General features: G+C 37.3%; 1 protein-coding gene across 1 annotated transcript in view; it reads left to right on the plus strand.

The window, feature by feature from the left end:
* nrxn2a (neurexin 2a) overlaps positions 1–24,499 on the plus strand; it is a 97,438-nt gene extending 72,939 nt beyond the window's left edge. Inside the window, exons 15-20 of the mRNA XM_053331014.1 lie at positions 7,246–7,427; positions 14,784–14,955; positions 17,705–17,794; positions 19,150–19,478; positions 21,557–21,641; positions 23,482–24,499. Coding sequence (XP_053186989.1) covers positions 7,246–7,427; positions 14,784–14,955; positions 17,705–17,794; positions 19,150–19,478; positions 21,557–21,641; positions 23,482–24,284 — 1,661 coding nt within the window. The 3' untranslated portion in view covers positions 24,285–24,499. The remainder of the gene's footprint in view (positions 1–7,245; positions 7,428–14,783; positions 14,956–17,704; positions 17,795–19,149; positions 19,479–21,556; positions 21,642–23,481) is intronic.
* The last annotated feature ends 210 nt before the right edge of the window (positions 24,500–24,709 follow it).

Raw genomic sequence — 24,709 nt, forward strand, 5'->3', positions numbered from 1 at the left:
GTCAGATGTAAAATACCACATATTAGCTGGGCACATAGAAATCTTTACTTTTTTAATACAAATTAGATACAAAAAAATTTCTCTGTACCATATTCAGTGTTTATCATTGAAAAATGACACAATTTTGGTTTAGTCCATACATCATCAGCATGTGGCCCTCTAAATAAAGATTCTCTAAACAAACTAATGGTGAGCTTTTTGTTGTTGAAAAAAGCCTTTAAACCAAGAACCAATCATTTGTTTATGTCAGATAAATATTTGTGTCAACATCCTCGTGTATAGGATGGGTCAAATCCAGAGGATACATTTAGTTTCAATGTAAACAAGTACTGACAAGTGACAATAAAGAGGGTCTTAATCTTTATCTTGATAAAGACAAGATGTCTAAATTATAGAATCAATGACCTGCTGTGAAGACTGCATCTAAAGAGAAAAATACTCAACAAGATCATAAGAAAGAAAAAGAAAAAAATTGTGTTTGTGTTTTTTCAAGCAGTTTAGCCTTCAGTATGTTTGTAAATGTACAGTATATAGGGGGGGATGATGGTGAGGGACCAGCATTGACAGGAGCTTGACAACAGTCCACAGTAAAAATGAACCCTAATGGACAGAGGTGAGGTTTAGTAGATAGATAATACATGGACACCAGCACGGACAGTTACAGAGTGTCATGTTTTTCTCAGTAAGGCAGAACATACATAATTGTTTGCTGCTGTTTGGCTGTATTTTTTTCAAAGAACACAGTGTCTGTGTTACTGTTCCCCATCTTATGAACATTTTTTAGATGAAAGTGCACCCGTCTGACCAGACAAAGTTATGAAATGAGGCTTCCTCCTATGAATAAAACCACATACTGTAGAGAAGATTTTGTCAGATTTATGCTGTTAGGTCTTGTTTCATGTTCACCTTCTCAGAGACCTTTCAAAAGTAAAATGTATGACTCAACGTATGATAAACATTAAAGCAGAAGTGCTCCATAGAAACCAATAGCTGAACTCCCCAACAATGACTGTGCCTGGCTGCTACATATCATCATTTTCCATAAAACCTCTACCAGTCCTCAAAGTCTTAATTTTTTCCAGCGTGCAAAACAGTCTAATGCAGTTGCAGTTATTTCCATTACCATTAGAATATTAATGTTTTGGGATTTCAAAAATCGGATTTGACTGTCACAGTGACATAAAGTGGACTTAAATACCACAAATAAAGGCATGTTGTTTTCTTGTCTTATCACTGAGTAATGTACAATACAGTTACAGGGAATGTTAGATGAACAAAACAATAAAAAATTCCACAAAACATGAGGTAATTTTAGCAAGAACAGCTGGCAAAACCTTTAACCACTATTAATGGTTTAAAAATGATTGTCCTCGCTTAAATCTGAAAAGCTGTTAACAAAAAGACACATTATGCCCAAGGTGTTCTTCTTTTCTAGTCATAAAAAACTATTCTGGTGCATTTGTGGGAAATGTCTTTGTCACTTAAGCAATAGGAATATGAATTCATGCAGCATTTCAGAATTGCATTTGAGTCGTTGCATTCTCACCATGACCCAAATCATATGAAAGTTGAGTGGAGGAAAACTTTAACATTGTTACACAAAAAGGAGGTTGTTTGAGGCACTCTGAACTGCACACGTTAAATTTCAGAACTGACAGTCTGGATACATCTCACTGATTGGAGCAGAAACAGAAATTTCACCAATAATATAGTTGAAGCCTGTGTGTACCAGCTGCTTGTGCAACTATTTTTTGTTTTTCAGTGTGCCTTTTAATTGATCGAATGTCATTGATTTGATTGATTAAAGCTTGTGTTCACTGTACTAAGTATATGATGCCACTTTTTAGCTTGAACACCATATTTTTAACTTGAAAACCATGTGTCCTCTCTGTCAGGCTTTAGGCTGCACTATTCATTTTTGTCATTTCACTGAGCTCTATTTAATAGACCGTGGAAGAAGCACGCTCCAGATGCCATAAATCAGACGAAAAATCCGAACTTAACATCTCTCTATAACTCTCCATTTCTTCCAAACAGTTTGGAGATTCATGTGAGTTTATATTCTTAATCGATCAGCTCCAGTAAAGTGTCCCTGTTGCTCTAAGACTGTATATTCTACTGCACTGAGACACATTTGCCCTACTGGAAGCTTGCAGGCCATTCACAACTGTTTATTGACTGTGAAAAAAACGTACAAGTATATACAGCCATATATGCACTCAAGGGTGTCAGTTTGTTACAAGGGTGCACAGTTTCACAATGCAAAGAAAACAAGAAACACTTATTTAGCTCTTGACTGGTAAAAAACTCCCATTTTCAGCGCTGTGTATTTGACAATTCTAACAAAAACAATCATTTAGCTAATAGCATAGGGCAAAAAGCTAACACTAATTAATTAATACTGGTTAATTACCTGTGGGTTTTAGTTATAACAATGTTAAAGTCACTTTAAATAGGGACATTTTAAAGCTCTCAGTCATTTACATAATCATTTAAGTCATACTGTTTGACGTTTTGAGCTTAGATTGGTTATTCATAGCTCACACTGCAGTCAACACAACTGCAATTTGCAACAATTCTACACGACCTCCACAGTACTCAGCTGAGCATATTTAATGCATTATTATGGATCCCACTGCTTTTCTTGGCAAGAGCCACCATACTCTGCTTCTGAGTATTCTACTCTGCCTCTAATTGGCTTTGTCGGATACCCCTAACCCTAAACAATCTCACTCCTCATGCCTAAACCTAACCATCACATGTAATGAAGAAAACAAGTACTAGCCAATCAGAAGCAGAATAGGATGGCTCTTGCCAAGAAAAGCAGTGGGATCCATAATAACGTGTCTCTACTAGTCAAGTCAAGTCAAGTCAAGTCAAGTTTTATTTATAAAGCACATTTAAAAACAACGTCAGTTGAACCAAAGTGCTGTACAGTTATTAAAATACAATATAATCACACACAAATATAATAATAAATAAAACAATAAAGGAATAGTAAGAGCTCAACTCTACTCACGTACTAGTGTCTTTGCTTTTCAGCTGGAAGGAACCAAGTAGCCTAAACAGAGGGGGGGGGGGGGGGTGCAGGGGGATGGCACTGTGTGTTCCAGGCAGTGTTCATACACAAATAAAAGCATACAGAAAAGTGATTTTTATTTACTATTTAAATTTACATTTATTATTGAGAATTAAAAACATATTAGATTTAAAGATTTAACAAGCCATCTAATCTCATATATTTGAAGGGGCCCCCCAAGTTGAATGGGCATAGCACCTCTGGGTGTGCCAGTGAGATGCATACAGTAATAATCAGAAACGGGTTCAGGAGTATGAGTAATTTTCTGTTTGTGTCCCTGCTTTGTTTCTACCGTGCTACAGCTGATGGTAGTTGTCTTCTCTATGATTCATGATTATTTTTTCAGCCTCTTAGTCCAAAATCATGATTAGTAATATTAATGGAGCGACTACTCACTCACTCACTCCCTCACTCACACAGGCCACAGGAGTTCTCCCATTCTTTACAACAGCAAGCTTGGGCATGCATTTGAACCTTTTCACATCTCTACTGTCATAGTAGGTGTGATGCAAATTATCACTAGTGTCTCAGTATACTTTGCAAGTCCTATGAGCATGTAAGCGCATCCCTTTGCGTATTCAGTTGGCTGAGAGCACAAAAGAAAACGCTTTGAGTGGGTAGTATGAATCTTGGTGCAAGCAAACAATCCATAATGTTGCATTTGTTGTGCAGATATTCATTAAGACATGGTTGCTTTATAGGAATCTGTGAGCCTCATCGGCATTATTACAATGTCTGTAAAAGGCTACAACAGCACTATATTGATTCTGCTGACCTCTATAATGTGTGACAACAACAAAAGAGCTTTAAAATGCTCACAACTCAAATTTTTATAGAGAATATACTATCACACCTATTTAATATTCAAAAATGATATAGCACCACGAGTATTACAATGCCTGTATAAGTATAATTCATTATCAAGGCTCTCTAGTCATAACGATGTACATTTTGCAGTAGAGAATCTCCAAGGCAGCCCTATTATTCAAGCACAGATGTATTGTATGGCCATGAGAGAAGAGAAGAGCGCTCCCATGACATAGCTGGCACACAGCGAGGAGAGCCGCTTCAAGGGAGAGAACTGTGACACTTACAGTAATAATCTTAACAAGAGTGATTTACTGCCTGCTTTATTTGATGCAGGTCTACCGAAGAAAAAGAAGAGATAGGAGGTGACAGAACAGCGTGGCACAGAGGAGTAATGAAATGCTTTACATGTAAAGTTATGACTAATTCAGGAGTTACTGCATATGTGTGTACAACAAATGCTTCCATGTGTTTCTGCAGGTGTTTTAGGGTTTCATATTTTATAGCGCCCATTACAGGAATGCATGTTACCTCTGATTCACCCTCTATTTCTCTCTCTCTGCATATAGCACTACACAAAAACACTACAGTTTCAATGTTCAGTAGCTGTTGTGAGTTTCCTTGATAAGGGAAAACATTTGTTTTAACACTGGAAGACATAATTACCTCAAGAGTCTTACATCATTTAAATATATGAAAGACATGGTTTCACTAGTGAAATGTGCATCTATGTGAATGTATCACATTGTGTTTTAAATATGATGTGACTTATTATGACACATGTGCAACATGTTATAAATTCATGTGTGCTTTTTTAGTAGTTTTGTCATGTTCAAAAGTATCTTCCTCTAAGACCAACCCTTACTCAGAGATCCCAAATGAGGTTTAAAAAAGGGCCTGAGGTTTGAGTCTCCTAAGTGTCCTTGGAAATTGCTGTTCAAAACTATTTTGCATAAGGAAGTTTGAAATGTGAAATGGGGTCTCCAAATATGGGGGATGATCACATCATGGCTTTGCCCACTTGATTGTTTCAACAGTGAGAAATCATCAATCAAGGGTTGTATGCCATAATGCCATGCATCATTGAAGCCATTCAACAAATACCACCAATGTGAAGCTTTGCGTGTCTGATTTTTGTTGAGATTGTTCTTGTTTGTTGTGTTATTGCAATTGATTTTATTATTTTGAAACATATATTATCAACAAAAGTAATAGTATTTGTTCCAAGGCTGCATTGAAATTGATTGTATACCATTGTTTGTGGATTCATGATGTTGTGTCCATACCTTATATTAAGGCCCTTCCCCAGGAGTATGAAAGTAGTAAGCATGTAAATTGAAAAATAATTCCAAACATCCATTACCCTTTGTACAAAGCATAGAGATCTTTACGCATAATTCCTTCAAACAGAAAGAAAAGTGATTTCATTGAGCAAAGAAGAGGGCAGGCTGGGAGGCCAGATCTAGATAACATTCATTCAAAGGAAGAAACCAATAAAGCCCACTCACTGAGACTCCTTGATGTAACTAATGTCACCGGCTCACATTTGACTGCAAATCCCAGACATTAATTAAGATTAGCTCAGTAAGAAATAATATGGTTTGAAACAAACACCCTTCAGAGAACCTGGCCTTTAATTAAATGCAAAGTCAGTACAAGGTGTTTTCAAGCCTTTGGAGTGAGTGTTTAATGTTAAGAAAGCATCCAACCAGCAGTTAGTTCCTGTCAATAGGAAACCTTTGTTGTGAGTGCTCATTACACAGAGCAGAAGAGTACTTAAGTCTTCTTACTCCGTGAAAATTGAAGCTACAATTTTGTCTCAAGAGTTTCTCTGTTCTTCACTTAAGAGGGTTGGATACTGAAAAACAACTGAAACACCAATGTTCCAGGTGCAAGCACAGAATAATGTATTTCCTGTGTACTATCAAAGGTCATTCCTGCTAGATCTTGGTTTATAATGACTATGTATCTGACAAGTACAATTTTGTAGCAATAGGTTAATCTGAGGATTGAGGTATGTCTTTATTTGCATTCAGCACATGAAATCCTTACTGTCGAAACGAATAATCTCCCCCGAGAAAGGTAATTTAGATCTTATTCAAAATTTCATGAAAGAAATCTATTATAGCTCTGTTTTCCTGTGCAAATGCATATTTAATTAACAATCTGAGGTGTCTTGGAGGTTAAGAACACATCATGACGTGAAGTGCTGCCTGATTTGCAGATCAGCAAATGGATTTAAACTCAAGACTGCATGGATTTGCTCAGGTAGCTCAGCTGCAAGACTTGTAAATGATAAATTAACAAAAATATGCGTCATTCATCTCAAGGAGACAGGAATCCTTCTGAGTGCAGAGGAATAACTCGCATGATAAAAGTTTAAGTAGACACTATTGCTTTGCCACTCATCTGCTGGATACTTTATGAGTAGGTGGATGAATATTAATCAGGGCTTAATCAATGCTTTTCAAACAGTCACTTCACATAAATCACTTAGTTTTTTATATTTCATCAAAGGGTCTATAAAAAAGCAAATATCTGTTAAAACGCAGACAACTATACAAACTGTATCAGCAACAACATAAATACAGGGTAAAAATATATAAATTGGACATCCTCATAAATAACAATGCACACACATTAATAGCTTGATAAGTGCTGTAATTACTGTAGATGGTGTTTGATGTAGAGATGAAGTACTGCAACTGAGATGATGAGAGCAGGCAAACACTAATGGAAGTAAATAATAAGGTGCCTTGTTATTAGAGAATCAGTGGTGTGTTTTTTCTGTTGGATAATGTGAAATCCTGTTCATAAAAATTCAAAAATGTCCTTGTTTATTATCCATCTTTTTCTGATTCCTGTGAATTAATTGTATGACTAAGCTCACTCTTTTAAAGTCCAAACTGGGACCAAGAAGACCTGCCTCAGTAGTAACAGTGATGTGATTTAAGAGCCATGTGGCATCATAAAAATTAAAGATGCTGCTGTGATGCTCAGCTGTTACTATTGGTTTACATCTGTGAATGTAAAGCTGCATCATACGTTGTAAATTAGGCTCCTTAACTGTGACATAAAGAGTGAAGATAAATCTCTCTTTCTTTATTCCTGGTGTGCCCTTAATTCTAAATCTCATGTGCTGATGTTGATGCTTTAAAAAGAAAATCGAACAATGTTTGAATAGATGTCCTTGAACATCACTAGCTGCATCTCAAGCTCAAATCTAGAAAATGTCAATGCCCAATGACGCAGTTGTGTTTCATGAATCAATACTACCTGTTCACAGTTCAGAAAGTACTTTTTGATCTCTGTGAGTACTGTCATTCTCCTCATGTTTCTTTTTCTGCCTCTGTTTCCAGCTGGAACAACATACATCTTTGGGAAAGGAGGCGCTCTCATCACATTCACATGGGCCCCCAACGAGCGGCCAAGCACCCGCGCTGACCGTTTAGCTGTGGGCTTCAGCAGTCAGCAGAAGGATGCCATTTTGGTGCGAGTGGAGAGCACCCATGGGCTCGGAGACTATCTTCAGCTGCACATAGTAAGGACGGGTGGCAAATTTGGGGATTTAAGCATACACATAGATAATACATATTAAAATCTTTGACATTTTTTCCAGATGCTTTAGTTTCACACACCTGTTGTCAAAGCACAGGATGAAAACTGCAGCTGGAGTTTATCTCTTATAGATGATCTGTTGTTGCATCTCTCATTTTTCTGAAGCTTCCTCGGTTATTAATAAATTTCATCAGAACTTATCTTGAATTTTGAAGATCCATAAATGATATTCAATGCTAAACTTTAAAACTTCTTCATTGACTTTCGCAAACAGCCAAAAAAGAAAAATGTATGTAGGCGGGTAAAAGAAGAGAAAAACATTCATCTTTTTATAAAAATAAAATAAAATAATAGATAATAAAGACAGCATTATTTTTTCTTGCCTGTTTTTGTCAATACGGTGATGGTTCAGAGTCTTATTCTAAAGTGCAAGAACAAAAAAATAAAACCTAAAATCCGTACCTCCTGAAAATCAGAACAATGTCAAGTGGGCAGCTAACTGGAACACTGGAAATGTGTCCACTCTGTCTGCAAAAGCAAGATAATTTGTAGATTACATGCCGCAATTATCCAAATAATGATGGAGGAAATCAATGAGCAATGTTAATGCATAATATTTCCTGTGTCTGTATGTGAACAGTCAGTGGTTTTCATCTCAACTTTATTTTGAAGTTGGTGGGGAAAAGAACACAAAGTCAAGCAAAACTTTGTTGAGGTCATATTTAAATATTAAGGCTCTGTCATGTAACTAAACTTGAGCTTTATACAAACATTCAAAGCAGCATGTATGCAAGTGTTATGACCCTGAAAAGGAGAAGATCACAATAATAGTGGTGATAATGTCATATTTGTTTCCCAGATATATTGATGGAGATGTGAGCAAACAATCTTATATTAGGCTTGTTAGTACCTACTGATGCTACAATTGTAAATAATAATAATAATAATATAATTATAATATAATATAATATAAACCTCTCATGCTCTTGTGGTCTATTAAGGCTTTAAATTGGCTGTGCTATTATTCTATCTTGGCCCACAAAATATCACACAGATTTTGTCACAGCTTGTATGAATTACTGATTCATGTGAGTCCAAATTTTGAGATAAAATAGAAACAAATCAATTATGACCACAATAAACAGATACAATAGAGTGCAAGACAAGTACATTGAGAGACGTTTTCCAGTGATAAACACACGTGTGTCTGTCGGTGGAACCAAGCGACTCCTCAGCAGCTGCCAACAACTGTGTCTGTTTCTGGGGGGAAAATCAGCCTTTTTAGCATGTAGCCACAGGACAGATGTGCCATGATGATAACCAGAGGGGAGGTCTGTCAAGCGTCTGCGAGTGGTGTAATAATTAAAATCACACCTGTTGTCAAAGCACAGGATGAAAACTGCAACTGGAGTTTATCTCTTATAGATGATTTGTTGTTGCATCTCTCATTTTTCTGAAGCTACCTCGGTTATTAATACATTTCATCAGAACTTATCTCATTTTGAAGATCCATAAATGATTTTCAATGCTAAATTCGCAAACAGACAAAAAAGAAAAATGTATGTGTTAGGCGGGTTAAAGAAAAGAAAAACATTCATCTTTTTAAAAAAAATAGATAATAAAGACAGCATTATTTTTTCTTGCCTGTTTCTGTCAATACTGTGATGGTTCAGAGTCTTATTCTAAGGTGCAAAAACAAAAAAATAAAACCTAAAATCCGTACCTCCTGAAAATCAGGACAATGTGAGGTGGGCAGCTAGCTAGAACACTGGAAATGTGTCCACTCTGTCTGCAAAAGCAAGATAATTTGTAGATTACATGCCGCAATTATCCAAATAATGATGGAGGAAATCAGTGAGCGATGTTAATGCATCATATTTCTTGTGTCTTAAAATATGTTTTGGGGAAATTCGCAAACAGCCAAAAAAGAAAAATGTATGTGTTAGGCGAAAAGAAAAACATTCATCTTTTTGTAAAAATAAACAGAAAATAGATAAAGACAGCACAAAAGTGTATATTTTACCTTTAACACCTTTTGATCAATCACCATTATTTTTTCTTGCCTGTTTCTGTCAATACTGTGATGGTTCAGAGTCTTATTCTAAGGTGCAAGACAGAAGGTTTTTTCAGGATTGTGTCATTGGGGGGTTGTTAATCGGTATACTGAAAACACAGGTTAATGTTCATTTCTTTTAATTAATTTAAGAATTAAATTTTAAATTTTACAGCACAGTTTAGGATTGTATTTGAGGGGAAAATGGCATCAACACACCATTTCTGTTCTACTTCCAGTACTGGTGAATTCACATATTAAAATTATTATTTCTTTATTATTAAATTATTTCTAGGAGGTAATAGACAACATTTCAGCACTATTCACTGTTGGGATAGCATGATAGGTGTGAGGCCAGGATTAGATTTAACAAGGATATTAGATAATAATTGGGATTTACAAAAGCCTTGTGTTTACTTTATTTGTAAATTTGTAAAAAGGTATTAAAGTTTTACAGTAAACTGTGAAAGTCATTATTTTCATCAAAGGGCCAAATATTTTTGCTGCAGGGCCAGATTTTGCCCACAGGCCGCATTGTCTAATTCTCATATTTAAGATGCGAGTTAATTTTAATGAATAATAGGTGACATCACACTCATTGCACTCATCCTTTAAACTATCTTTCATTCATTCAGTGCATATCTTGAATTGAACTGATAATCTGTTCATTCAAGTCACGTCAATTTTTTTGTATAGCCCAATATCACAAATCTCAAATTTGCCTTAGGGGGCTTTACAATCTGTATAGCAATACAACATCGTAATCCTTAAACCCTTGATTGAAATAAGGAAATACTCCCTTTAAAGGGGAAAAAATGAAAGAAACTTCCGAAAGAGCAACAGTAGAGGGATCCCTCCCCCAGGACAGACAGACACGTAGGAGATTTTGAGTGTATAGAATTGCTTTCACAATTTCAAGCTGCTGTTTTGTGTTTCTTAATTGTGGCATAAAAGAGGAAAGATATAATATACTACTTTCCAAAAACAGTTTCGAGACAGAAAGCTGAAACATATTGTGTTCTATCGCAACATGATATGCCAGTTTCTACAATTAATTGCCATAACACCATTTGACTGCTGGGCCTATTAGTTACTCAACATGTTTGGTGCTGCAAATCCTCCCCTGGATGTTTTTTTTTCTCCAAACTGTCTCATTTAAATTGTATTTCCATTTTTAAAAGTGTGAAACTGACCTTGCCAGCTTCAGGCTGTAGCTAATAAATACAAAGGCCACTGCTTGTGTGCAAAGCCAGTTCAAAAGATCTGCCAAGTCTTTGCACCCTGACTGATTGCTTACTTTGACATCTTATTACTGCTCAGTGAAGGGGAATCAAAAAGTGTTAAGAGGGTGTTGAGGTCGCCTTTTTTTTTTGGTATCTCTAACTGCATATTATAATATCTCACATTCCTGTTTCCATGTCATTTCTTGTCATTTATGTATGCATATTAATAATTATCTTTTTCCACATTCCTTTCTCTGCTTACCTATTGAAGAGCAGGAACACTTTGAAAACTAGGTGAAGACAGAGAGTAGCAGTATACTGATCAAAATAACACCAACCTCAAGGGAGGGTTGAAAATAGTAAAGGAAACAAATGATATATGAGTTTTATGTACTGCAGGGATTTAGCTGTTTCAGTTGAGGTGTCTTAGAAGAGAATTCACTTCTTATAATCTTCCTCAGACATCAGGCTTTCTAGTCAAAACTACAACATGATGAATATTCATATTGGATCTTCATGAAAGGGTGTGAATCATGCAATGAAGGGTCAACGCTCTTCCGTAAGGATAAATCTAGGCGCCTGATATGACTAGAGCACTTTCTTTGTATTTAAAACACTCTTGATTATGAGACAAAACTATTAGAGTGAAAGGTGACATTAGTCTGCTGATAGATTTCCATTCACTGATCATTTATAAAAGAATAAGTCTTTACAGCTCTGATTGTCACTACTTAAAAACGCATCATTTCAAGAGCAATTCTGAATAACCGATAACTCCACACACAACAAAATAAACTACTAAAATAAAATACTAAATAAGCTCATGCTGGACAGAAGAATGCAGCATTAAAAAGGACAAAGAAACGGTAACTGTGAGGATGGCAGCTTCAAAGACAAATTACTGTGTAGAAAAGAAATAAACCATTACCGTATTGACTTGAGAGTACATTAGAGAGGCTAATGCTACTTTCAACCCAGAAGAAGAGGTTTTCTGAAAAGGGAAGTTTTCTTTCATGCCTCATTTTCACATCCGGGGATGGAAACACAAAACTCTTGAATCAGGTAGACCTTCTCTCTCTGGATACTCCATACCGAGTTGTATTCAGCAAATGTTCAAACTAATCTGATGCTGTGTCCTTCGGTTGCACAGTATTGTTCACATAGACTCTACAGCCAAAATACATTTTGTATTAATAACTCCATATTTTCAGATATGACTTGCTTTAGAGAAAAGAGGTGCCTTTGATCACTTTGGAAATGTGAAACAGTTCAAAGGAATAATAAAACAATTCATTGTAGTGCGAGGAGCAGTTTGAAGTTTGTTTTTTATGATTTAGAATGATCTGTCATTTCCATCCAGTAATCCCCTGTATGAAGAAAGGAAAAAAACATTTTACTATTGTTTTTATTTACAAGGTTCCTTTTATGTTTGCCATACATACATTATCACTTTGCTGAGTATGATGAGGAGGGGGCATGTTTATAATTCATGTGACAATAGGAAAGATAAGATGTCTATGTATTTCCCACACTATCAAGACAAGCCCCCACCTTGCATTGAGAAGATGATATTCAGCAAAGAGAAGCACAGCTGATCTGTCCACTTTATGCTCTTTTTAAGAATATATAAGGTAGTAGCAGAGTGTCATTATAGATTTGTCAATGTCCCCCTCTTCCTCATCTCATCACAGATCAGTCCTTATAATAATACCACATCCTTTTTGTAATGAATTCTTTTCAGCTAATATGAATTAGAGTGGGCTGCAATTGAGTTGAGTGTTGAGATCCCACACTGAAAGCTCCAGTGGGAACAGAGAATACTCCGAGGAACTGCTTCCTCCAACAGTGCTGATGTTCTTGTCAAAACAGCTAAGTGGGAGACCGTCTAACCAGCTTCATACCCAAAACACACAGGAATCGAGTAGCCTCTTGCAAAAGAAAAAAAAATGAAGTGGAAAGGCCAAGTTTTTGTTTACTCAAACTGGAGAGCAGCAGTTTTGCTTTGCCAGCTGTCAAAAGGTGCTTTGGGACTGTTTTGCAATCATGCTCTACGACTGCAAAATAGAAACGACTTCCCTGTTGAAGCCTTAACCAGACTGTTCTGGCCTCGGAGATAGTAATTGTTGTCCAGGACATGGACTGAATTTGACCTTAGTTTCCAAATGAATACTCATGGAGTCACTTCTTGGGAAGAGTAATTAAACCCTGAACAACCAAATAGCTCTGCATGTTAAGAATACAAGTAGACACGGACATTCCTTACAAACAATATAAGGAATATAACTTGTGTATAGATTAAAGGTTATAATGTGGTTTATTTTTCATCATAAAATGTGACTTTACAGTGTTATAAAATCCTATTAACTCCCACTAACCTATAATTCCACTGACTTCAATTAACTCACAGGTTCATGAAGGGGGTGGTTAGACATTTGTCATGAAGGAGGTTTCATCTTCTTTTTGACATGTTTGAATTTCTTGTGTCATAAATCAGTCAGACAGAGCTGCTTCCTCTTGGTTACAGGAAGACTTCTGGTGATTGCAGAGTGAGAGCCATCTCAGAGAGCTACAGACACTCTGCTGACCTCTAATGTGAAGACTCAGTTTGGAAATAGAGCTCATTCTTATGAATTAAGTTAGAAGTTCATTTCTCTTCAAGCTTTAAATATTATTAATGGGATGTTCGAGGTCTCTAAAGACACCTAACATTTATGTATTTAACACCAACAGTGTCAGCATGAATAATTATTTTAAATTCTGAAGGTTTCTAGAAGGATTTTACATATAATTACAGGGTGAGAGAAAAGCTCTGAGACAGGTTTTTCACACAATAGCAGCCACCGTCAAGGCAAGAAAAGATGTATTTCTGACTTTATATATTAATTTCTGGTCTTTCACTCAATAATACAATATTGGAAGTATGGTGAAAGGGAACTATGACTTATATTAACTTGCACATATCAAGGAATTAGCTGTGGAAGAAAGTTGTCCTCCGTTCAGTACAGTTATGCAACAAGACCTAGTGTTGGAGATATTTACATCAAGCCTGCAATGCCAAAAAATATTGTGCACATCATGTGCCATGCATGACCTGCAGGATTTCATTTCAATAAAACACCAACCAATTTTAATGTTTACTGCTTCACTGGAAGAAGGTGTAATATAGTACAAGTCGCTGCTGAATAAAACCCTGTAGACCTGCACAGCTGAGACACAATTATGTGGGGGTAAACTTCACAGCCTAAAAGTCACTTATTATAATTATTAGATAATGGTAATTAGGATTTACCTTCCTGCACAACATGCTATTCTGCATGTTAGACAGACTATATAACAGACACTCATTTTATAATCACTTGAGTGCCTGTTAAATGAGTTCCAAAAGGTGCACTGTTATTTGGTTTGCTGACCTTTACTGCTCTGCACTTAATGCTGAAATGTGTCCTGTTTTTATACTATAATTAAGGACTAGCCAGCTGCATTGTGACTATTTGTAATTTTCATCATAGTTAGTTAACAGTACAGTAGTCAGCAGAGGATACAACAGGTAATGTTGTGCCCCTGCTGATTGTTGTGCTGTTTTTCACAATGTTGCTTAAAACCACATCAGCACTTTGACCTTGTGCTGCATTTAGAGAGACTGCAAGGCAGTGGATGTGCAAAGTCCAGACAGGCACAGATATCCAACACAGTTTGTTTCCAATGTTTCTTATTAGTGCTGCCCAAAGGCTGGCTTGGGAAGCAGATTTGACCTTTGAGGAAGGTTGGCAGGAGCAGGGAGAGGCTGACAGGGAGAGAAGCTAGTGAACCAAAAGAGAAACAGCAGGATTCTGTCAGGAGTGATCCGCATCAGGAAACCTGAGCCGGCTGCTGAGGGGGAATGTTGCTGTACCCTAAAGAAAGAACTAAACATACTGCCCATGTCACAAAAGATCTGCTTTTACTGCTTAAGCAAGGTTGCTGTCTCAACAACCCTGAAGTAGCATCATACACAAACTGCTCTTTATGCATGAATATGACATATATGAAAAAAAAACACTCGTTCTTTGTTTCCCACCTGCAGGATCAAGGAAAAATTGGTGTTATCTTCAATGTGGGGACAGATGACATCACCATCGATGAGCCTGCTGTCATAGTAAATGACGGCAAGTACCACGTTGTGCGCTTCACACGCAGCGGTGGCAATGCCACACTCCAGGTGGACAACCATCCAGTTATTGAGCGTTATCCTCCAGGTAAGTCTAATGGAAGGAACTATTTGCTTATATAGAGACATCGCATGGAGCATCTGGACTAGAGAGTGATAGAGGACTGCATGTCTGCCTATAAAGCACTTGAGCAGTTGTGAAATGTACTGTTTGCACAAAAAAAAATGGCTTATGAAAATGGCTCAGTGGCTCATTATTAATTCAGCTTTCCCATGGCTATTTCATCACTCTATAAGCTATCTATTAAGTTGCCAAACACATACAACTAAACACTTCCATACTGCATAAACAGTCTAATAATCTGTAGATTGATACATTTGCCTCAAACTGTCTGGCTAAGTATATCTAGCAGTGAAGGAATGTTCATCAGCCGCTGTCATTTTCACAGCCCATATGGCAAAATGGTGGGAAAGGCTGTAGAAGATGAGAAAAACACTGTCACTTAACAGTTAATTAAAGCAGCTTTTTTCTCACCCTTCCCTTAAAATTGGCTTTTTGAAAGTTAGTTAAGACATATGTGTTTCAAGTGAGCCTACAATATTTGTTCATGGGTAATCCACCAACCTCTGGTCCAGGTTTAAAGAGACAGTATTGACTAACCAGGATGCCATCTAATATACCTATTAATTCAGAAGATAAATTCTTGTTGGCATGAACAATTTTGTTGTGATTGTGCTTTAATTTAGATTTCCCTGCCCCCTGCTGATCACTAACACTTCAAAATGTCACATTTACACAAACAGATTGATATACTTAATAATGGATACATTCTATAATTGGAAATATATATTTATGACTCATAGCCTTTGGCAAATTCAAATACATTCATGTTGTATATTTGCACAAAGGCGTACAAACAAAACAAAGTGGTCTCACACAAGGAGAAGATATCTGGCAGAAAGTCTGTCAAGATTGAAACACAAAGGTTCAGTTATATACACACAAATTAACGTACACAAGACCAGAAATAAAAAATAAAACAAACATACATAATGTGATCACCACCGGCTGTGCTTTAACCTGCTCTGAACCAATCCACCAATTTACGTTATCCAGAACAGGTGCACCAGCTGGCAGAGCGAGAGGAAACCTAGTCCCCTCTCTGCCTCCAGCTGGTGCTCAAAGCTCACACGCACATACCACAGTTGCACGTAAATCAAAATTGAGTAATGGGGAAGGCCATGCATGTGTGCACTCATTGTCAGCTCCCACTCAGTAATCAGCAGTTTCTGAAGCATTTCTGATGTTAAATGAGTAAAGCAAACAGCAGTAATCATAAACAACTGTGATTTTGCAGTAAAGCGAGTATACATCAAGCAGGCTTACAATTAAGAGAATAAAGAAACATAATTGATCTTTTTTATGTTTTAAATGGACATGAAACAACATGAAGTGTAGTGCAATATGTCTTCCAACATCTGCGTGCAAAAATACAAGGATGCTGTCTGCAGCTCTCTGAAGGCTCAATGAATATGCGGCTTCACTTATTTCTAAATCTGCTATATGTATATTTAAGCTTACAGTAAAGAGATAGTCTACATAAGCTTCACTGTAACTGCCATGCACCATCATGTACTGTGCCTCCTTTCCCATGTTGCTCTGTAATCCTAATCCTTTTTGTACATGCATTACTATCCCATATCTATCTAGAGGGCTGACTTATTATTCATTTATTTTTCTCTGTTTATTTACATTGTATTAATAGTCTGCAGAATTAAGCATATTTTCCTGTTTCCATATTTTACCTGTGATTAATAAACACCAAATGGAACAACAATCATAAGTAATGTCAACAAGAATTTACTAGTCAGAACCTTTTGGCTTATGATTGTGAGAAATCATTCAGTGCTACATCAGTACGGAACTGAAGGAAGAGTATTTATGGCATTAATATTAACTGGGATCTCCTGTTATCCAGACATTTGGCATTTCATATTCTTTAACTTTTGATCATGTATTTCCTGCAGTTATTTTCATTTCAATAGTTACTCTTGTATCGTTGCATGTGATGAAGAGAGAGCTGAAGTCCTGCCCCACATGAGACCAGCCTCTGTCCTCTTAGCCTTAATTACACAATGTAGTTTAGCTTTTTTTTCTTTTTTTTTTTTAGAGATCTTTCCGAAATGATGTATTGGCTGACTGAAGTCTTCTACAAAGACGTACTGTAAAGCAACTGCAGCTACCATGAGTCCTTGTTGTAGACATGTGACTCACAGTAGCGGCTGTAAAAAAAACAAAAAAAAAACACATCTGATATCTTGCAGTACATTATAAAAATATATTGTGGGGTGTGATTTTGGCTCTCTATAAGTCAGTTTGAAAGGCTGAGTAATGTTTCTGCTTTAACTACAGAATATGTATGACTGTCTAAGTGTGACAACCATTTTCCTGATTGTCTTTGTTAATGCGCCAGATTTTCTGAATGTTTTCTGTCATGTTTGCCTAAATTAACCTCTTTTTATACAGTACATAAAACGATTTTACATTTTACTGTAATTGGTTTTTACTGAAGATTATGTTTTGCTTAAAAATTAGCTGAATAACACTAATTAGTGTAGCACATTATAAATAGCCTAAACATTACTCTAATTAGCATTAACAATGTTACTCTTAATAACTAGATAACACTAAGTAAAGCTCAAGTTTCTTTTTAACTCACAGATGGGTTAAAATTGATAACTTGTTAAACCTGTTAGCCATTATAACACTGTTTCTAACCCTGTGATCTTTCAACTTGCAGACTTTAACCTTTAATCTCTCTCCAAATTCTTTGAAGGACACTATGATAATGAACGACTGGCTATTGCTAGACAAAGAATCCCGTACAGACTTGGTCGGGTAGTTGACGAGTGGCTACTCGATAAAGGTAAAAATTAATTGATTAATTAATGAATCCTTGAAATAACTACTAAACTACTTGCCTCCATGAGCGACGCAGTGACAGAAGACAAGGGTGACAAGGATCAAGTGCTGTTACCCAGATGTATACTTCCCATTTAATTGGACTTCATATTGGCTGTGAATTTTGATGGCCACAAAGGGCTGTCCAAAACATCATAAAATTCAAAGGGGTATAGCATACTTGCCATTTATTCTTTGTCACCCTTGCACCTTGTGTAAAAGCTGCACCCTTAACAAAGATTTTAAACCAATTAACTAAAAACACATAACCCTTGTCTAACCCCCTATCGTCCCTCTTAACCACTGTGTGTAATTAGATACTGTGTGTAATTATTCTATTTAAAAATCATTAAATGCTGTGTAATGAAACTAACATGTGACATAAGCTGACCGGTTCTCATCCCTTCTAAACTGAAAGATTAAACCTCAACACCTGGATGTGTTCACATCAAATGAACACCCTCCTCCCTTCTGTTCCCTGCAGCCTTGCATTACCTTACCATGCACGATAATGACCATCTCAGAATCCCGGGCTGACATTTTTTGCTGCGACAGAACAGCCCTGACAGGCTGTTAAAGTAGATCACTGTTTGCAGCCATTAACTTTGCTAATAAGTATTCTCCTGAGATGGGCCTATTACTGCAGTCCTCCTCCTCTGATGTAACACTGCTTATCAGTAAAGCTGCTGACAATGGCGCTGGTAGATATCATTGCCCCTTTCAGGAGGTGAAACAATTGGACGAGGGGGAAAACCAGAGCAAAGCGTGTTTTAATGGCCTAATGGCTGATAAAGTCAGCAAGGGGAGGGGTGTTTAGTTTATATTGTCATTTCTAAAGCATATAGTAAGAAGACTTCCATTTTAATAATTCGCCCAGTCTTGTTAAAAGAAGTCATAAGATACACATCCCTGCACCATATATTTTTGAGTAAAGAGGGAGATAAATTAATCCTGGAAAACATCTGTCCCTTTTCCCCACGGACTCTTTGCTAACTTATTGAGAGATAATCCAAAATGACTGTCTGTCAAAACACATAAATAGACAACTAAATATAATCTTTAAGCCTCCTCTGGTGATTTTAACCTGCATGTATAAAGTCTGAGTTACAAACGTATTGCTAACTAAGCTTTCCCTTTTAAAGTTAAAATCTAAATCAAATTTTAAACAAATGACTAACTATAATGTCTATAATCACTAAGTCCCACCTGGTCCAAATTATGTTCCTGTGCAAGATCTCTGATATGACTTCTCTATGTCTACTGTACCTTTCTCTCCCTTTTTCTGTCTCTTCTTTTCTTCATGTCTCTTTATAACTTTAGGGAGACAGTTGACCATCTTTAACAGCCAGGCAGCCATTAAAATTGGTGGTCATGACAAGGGTCGACCTTTCCAAGGTCAGATTTCAGGGCTGTATTACAACGGCCTCCAGGTGCTCAAACTGGCAGCAGAAAATGACCCCAGTGTTCAGGTTGAGGGGAACCTGCGTCTGGTTGGGGACTCACTGTCTGTGCTGACTACTGACACCACCTCAGCCACCCCCCTGGCAGTGTCTGATATGTCAACCACAATCATGGAAACCACCACCACTATGGCTACTACCACCACCCGCAGGCAGCGCTCACCCAGCTTAAGGGAGAGCATCTCGAAGGTCAGAGAGTGTAAAGGAATATTTGTAGAAAATTGGATGATGATTAATTAACAATTGGGAGTTAATTGGGTTGTAACTTACATGAAGGCTATTCATAAAATCAGTGATTGTTGGCGTTTTTATGCAATCTTACCAGCACACTGTTAAGTCATTACTTTTCCAGGAGGAAGAAATTGTGGGATTTTAAAATAGTTTAGCACCAGAAGGCAATAATACTCTACAACATGCTAGCATTAATTCAGTCTTTAGAGACATCGGGCTTTGGATAGTATTTAACTACTTGTAAGCGTTGCACATATGTCAGTGTGCATTTCCAAGGATTTACATCAATATTTCTTCTCTTTGGTATTGAAAATAGTTCTTTCTTTCTATCGTGAACACCCACATCAAATAATAATGATTAAGAAAATGATTGTGTTAAGACCTTAAGAACAAAAAAAGGAATTAAATATTATCATCTATTTTTTATCATATACACACACACACATGTATTATGTGTCATTTGGTCTGTGTATTGAATTTAGAGGCCATCTATTGCTGGTACATTTGAGGACATTCTTAATTGACTCAAGTGATATTAAATATTTATTTATCAATTCACTCAGTAAAAAGGGCAACATTGAATGATATGTTCTATTTCTTTATATATACTTTTCTAAAACAGCTTTAACCCTGGGTCTGACAACAGAATAGAGTTAAGGAGTTGTATTAAATGTTCTGTATGTGTGTAAAATAACACACCTGGATCCTTGATCCTTATTCTATCTCACTTTTGTATATTTTGTTCACATTTGGAAGATGTCTATGTTGTATTAATACATGCACTGAAATTTTAAATGTAATACCATATCTTACTGTGTGGCAATCAAATTGTCTTTGGTTCCTCTCTACACTGCAACGACCATGACTCTTAACTCTGGAAAAAGAGTCCTAGTTCTGTCTAATTAAACTGAAACATTTTCGTGAAAGTAAGTCTTCATATTGGCATCTTCGCCTGTTTCTAAGGCTTCAAATTTCCCCTGAAAGTCTCAGAGAAGGATTAACTCCGATGTTTATTGTGCAGGGGTTGAATTGAATATGAGTACTCTTCAGCAAAGAAGTCATTCTGGGGTTTTTTTTGGTAATTAGACAGAAGTTGCTGTTAAAGCTTTAAATCAAAACACAAGCAATCTCAAGTAATAATAATTTTGTTTGAACATGTAACAAAAGCCTGTATGAGACTTAATATATTTCTAATTGCAACACACATCACTACTGAGGACACAAATGTTTCTAATACAATCAAATCATTATATCTAATACACTTCTTTGTAGAAATTGTACACAGTAAGTATTAGAATAAAATACTACTTAAATCAATTCAATAACATACTGCACATGTCATCTTACAACAGGTTTGATTCCACCATTTCAAATGATCTGATTTGTAATACAAATGCTGTTAAGCTGCCAAATTGGAGGGATTTCAGCAGTTGTACTTGGAGTCCTGAGGTTTCAAAGAAAAGAAAAAAGCCACCTGCCACTCCTAATAAAAATACAGAGTGCATTTTTCATTACATTTCTTGTCTCTTGATTGCCTTCTCTGTATTTTCAATTTATCCAAGTAATCCATTAGTGAACCATCTATTCCCCACTCTGCTCAGGTATTCTGAGTCCACTGTGCACCCTAAAATCCAATTTAGACACACTGAAGCATGATTCAGCATCAGAGAATTTGTTTTTGCAATATTGAAATAAAAGAATTGTACATAAATCAAATTATATAGAATTAAATGAAACCACTGCATAGCATTTAGCCCACTGAGGATTTGCTTTCCACCAGTAGTGCTGTTACGTTGTTTGTAAACATATAAAGTGAGCCAAAGGATAAAAAAGCAGCTGCATATGGGCCCATTTTGGATTTTAAGTCTTACTAGTGTTGCTCCGAGCCAAAACACTGAAGTACAGTACACTGCAACACACTGCAGATTTTCCAGCCAGTAAACACACACACAAAACAGTGAGCACAAATCTGCATGATGTGAGTGTGTTGACCGTGTATGTGTTAAATCAGCTAACGCATTTCATTTGCCATCCAGCCACAGAACTCTGACGATATTTTGGTGGCATCAGCCGAGTGTCCAAGTGATGACGAGGACCTGGAAGAGTGTGAACCAGGAACAGGTGGGTCAGCCATGGCAAAAACAAGATGGGAGTACGGCTCTTATCACACTATTAGTAATGACACTTTTAAAAATGTCAGAAAACTGATCACTTCAGGCAGCCAACATTTTTTTTAATTGTTCAGTTCTCCATTTCCAGTCATACCCTGTTTCTGCTATCATAAACTGGTTTATTCAGGGATCCTGCCAAACAGCTCTCCACTTTCAGATATTTGCTACAGCAGAGTCTGTAGCAAATATCTGAAAGTGGACAGCATAATTTGATTCCATATATGAGCTTTTAAGTCATGCCTGTAACCTACTTAAATGGATGGAAGGAAGTCATTATGAAGTGCACTGCAGTCATTAAGAGTGGCTAACAGTAGACGGAGGATCAGGGGCTTGTGATAGAACAAGCTTGGGAACTTAAGAAGAAGTCCACCCTTATTATGGTTCCCTCAATTATTAATATGACTTTATCAGAATTGTTTGTTGTCAACTGGCCTGGCAAAATGTGACGCAAATAATGATGCAAGAAAACCACAAGTAAACAAACTTCACAGGCTGAAATATTCCTTCACAACCATACAGAAGACTTTCTGACCTCAGACTTAGATCAAAGATAAAATGTCAATGCATGGCATGAGAGCTCATATATATAAAAGAGAATATACAGTATCATACATACAGATGGGTGACAAATTAAAGGAAAAACCAATATCAAGTGACATAGTATGGAGTCAGGCCACCACAAGCCTCCAGAACAGCTTCACTGCTCCTTCTAATGAACATCATTCCTTCACAAGATGATCCCTCATTATACAACTTTTATTTAATCAGGTAATCTCATTTAGCTCAATATATCTTTGCAAGAGAGACCTGAGTACAGCAGATAAAAAAAACAAATATAGCCAGGGATAACAAAAGGACATATAGCATGAAAGACAGTCACAGACATCACGATGCTAGTCTATATTTTACCATTTGTATATATGTTAATCCAAAATCCTCCATAGGTGTTCAGCTGGATCAGAGATCTGGTGACTATCAAGGCCATTGCATTTTATTCACATCATTTTCATACTCATTCATTCAATGAACCCTGGTGCACAGAAGCATCTGCATTTGATATTTATTCTCTCTTCTATTCTGTTTTTTCCTTTCATTTGTCCCTCATCTGTATACATATTTATAACTAAATATGCTTGGTGAGTAATTTATATCTCAGTAAGTGATTAAAGATATACAGTACAGGGCACACTGGTTGCTTTCACATAATATTCCACATGTGATACGAGATTGGTTTCTACATCAAATAACTTATTTTTTCTTGTCACCCCTTACGTCTGCCTGCAGATGTGCATCTAGTCACATGACAATTTGATTTACTGTTCTTTTATTTGACGTGTGCTCTGTTTGTTACATGCTCTTCATTCAGCTGCCGCCTTCATGGGTCACCTTGTATGTTTGTGTCTACATGTGAGCTCTTTTGTGTTCTTGCTGTATTGCATTTAAGTTTAATTATGTTACATATTCTCAATCTGCACATTGACTCCACATGAGAACCAAAAGCTGTACCCATCATTTGAGAACGTCACAGTGCTTTTAATTTGTTTTTCTCTTCTTGTGCCAAATGTTGGTGTAAATAACCTCATGTAGTAATGTTGAAATCAGCATAATATGTGCCATCACTTTAAATAATATCACTGATATTATTGCTAATATTAGTTTAATTCCTCAGTGCTATTCTACATAATGAGCAGATTGTGTTTCTACTTTAATGAGCGCAACTGTTTAACCAGAATTTGGGTTTTAATGCTGTTCTAATTTAGGATCCCCTACCTCTTCTGTTTCTTTTCTAGGAGGTGAATTAGTGTTGCCTATTATAACAGTGGATTCCCTTGAGCCCCCATCTATTGCCACCCGTTACCCCGTCATCCCTCCTCCCCCTACCCTCCTATCCCCACTTGAAACCACCAAAGAGTCCCTGATACTCCCTCCTCACCCTTCCTGCCCCCCGGACCAGGAGGACTGTGGTGACCCTGTGGAGGTCTCGGCCTTCGGCTCTGGGGAGATGACGGAATCCGATGATGAGGACTTTTACAATAATAACTCCCCTATGGTCACTGACAGGACAGTCCTTCCTCCACCACCCGCTGCCGGTGAGGGTGGAGTCCAGAAACCCCGCCCCCTACCTCCTTATGTTCCCACCACCAACCCTGACCAGCTCCATATTCCCGCAGGCAAAATGAACACCCGTGACCAGGTGCTTCTGCCCCCTGCTCCTCCATCATCCCGAAACACACCAGGACTAACTTACCCCCCCAATTTTCCCCATGTGCCCACAGCCAACCCCACAGCCTCTGATGAAAAGAGCCAACCCGGCGCCGTGGAGGTGATCAGGGAGTCCAGTAGCACCACGGGCATGGTGGTTGGTATTGTGGCTGCTGCTGCTCTCTGCATTCTTATCCTCCTCTATGCCATGTACAAGTACCGCAACCGGGACGAGGGCTCCTACCAGTCAGACCAGAGTCACAATTTTGCCAACAATTCCACTGTAGAGGGCAACGGAGCAGTGGTTAAAGACAAAAGCACACCAACAGCCTCTGTGGCCAAGGCAATCACAAAGGGCAAAAAGAACAAAGACAAAGAATACTACGTCTGAGAACAGAGAAGGAGAGCACAGGCATGTGGACTGAGACAAGAAGATGAGAGCTTTTGTTTCGCTCCCCCATTTTGTCTGGTCGACCGTCAAAAAAATTCACAGGCCACAAAAGAAAAAGAAAAAAACTGTACAAAGCAACTGCATCTTGCTTTTAACAGTTACATTACCCCTCAAAAGTCAAGGTTGCCCAGCTCTTAATAGTGATGAAATCCTCATCTATGGCACATGACTCATGCTCTGTGTCAACATGTGCACTCAGTCTGCATTCACAGATTCTTTGTGTCATTTTTATGTTTTTTACAAGCTAGGAAGAGGCATATCCACTTTGGCTTTGTATATAGCATGGATATGGTACAGCGAAGATGGTGCTGAGAACATCCAGAAAGATTTGCCTAAATGTTTTCTTTGTACTTTATTGTAATGCT

This window comes from Scomber japonicus, chromosome 13 (genome assembly GCF_027409825.1).
Source record: "Scomber japonicus isolate fScoJap1 chromosome 13, fScoJap1.pri, whole genome shotgun sequence".
NCBI classification, from domain to species: Eukaryota; Metazoa; Chordata; class Actinopteri; order Scombriformes; family Scombridae; genus Scomber; species Scomber japonicus.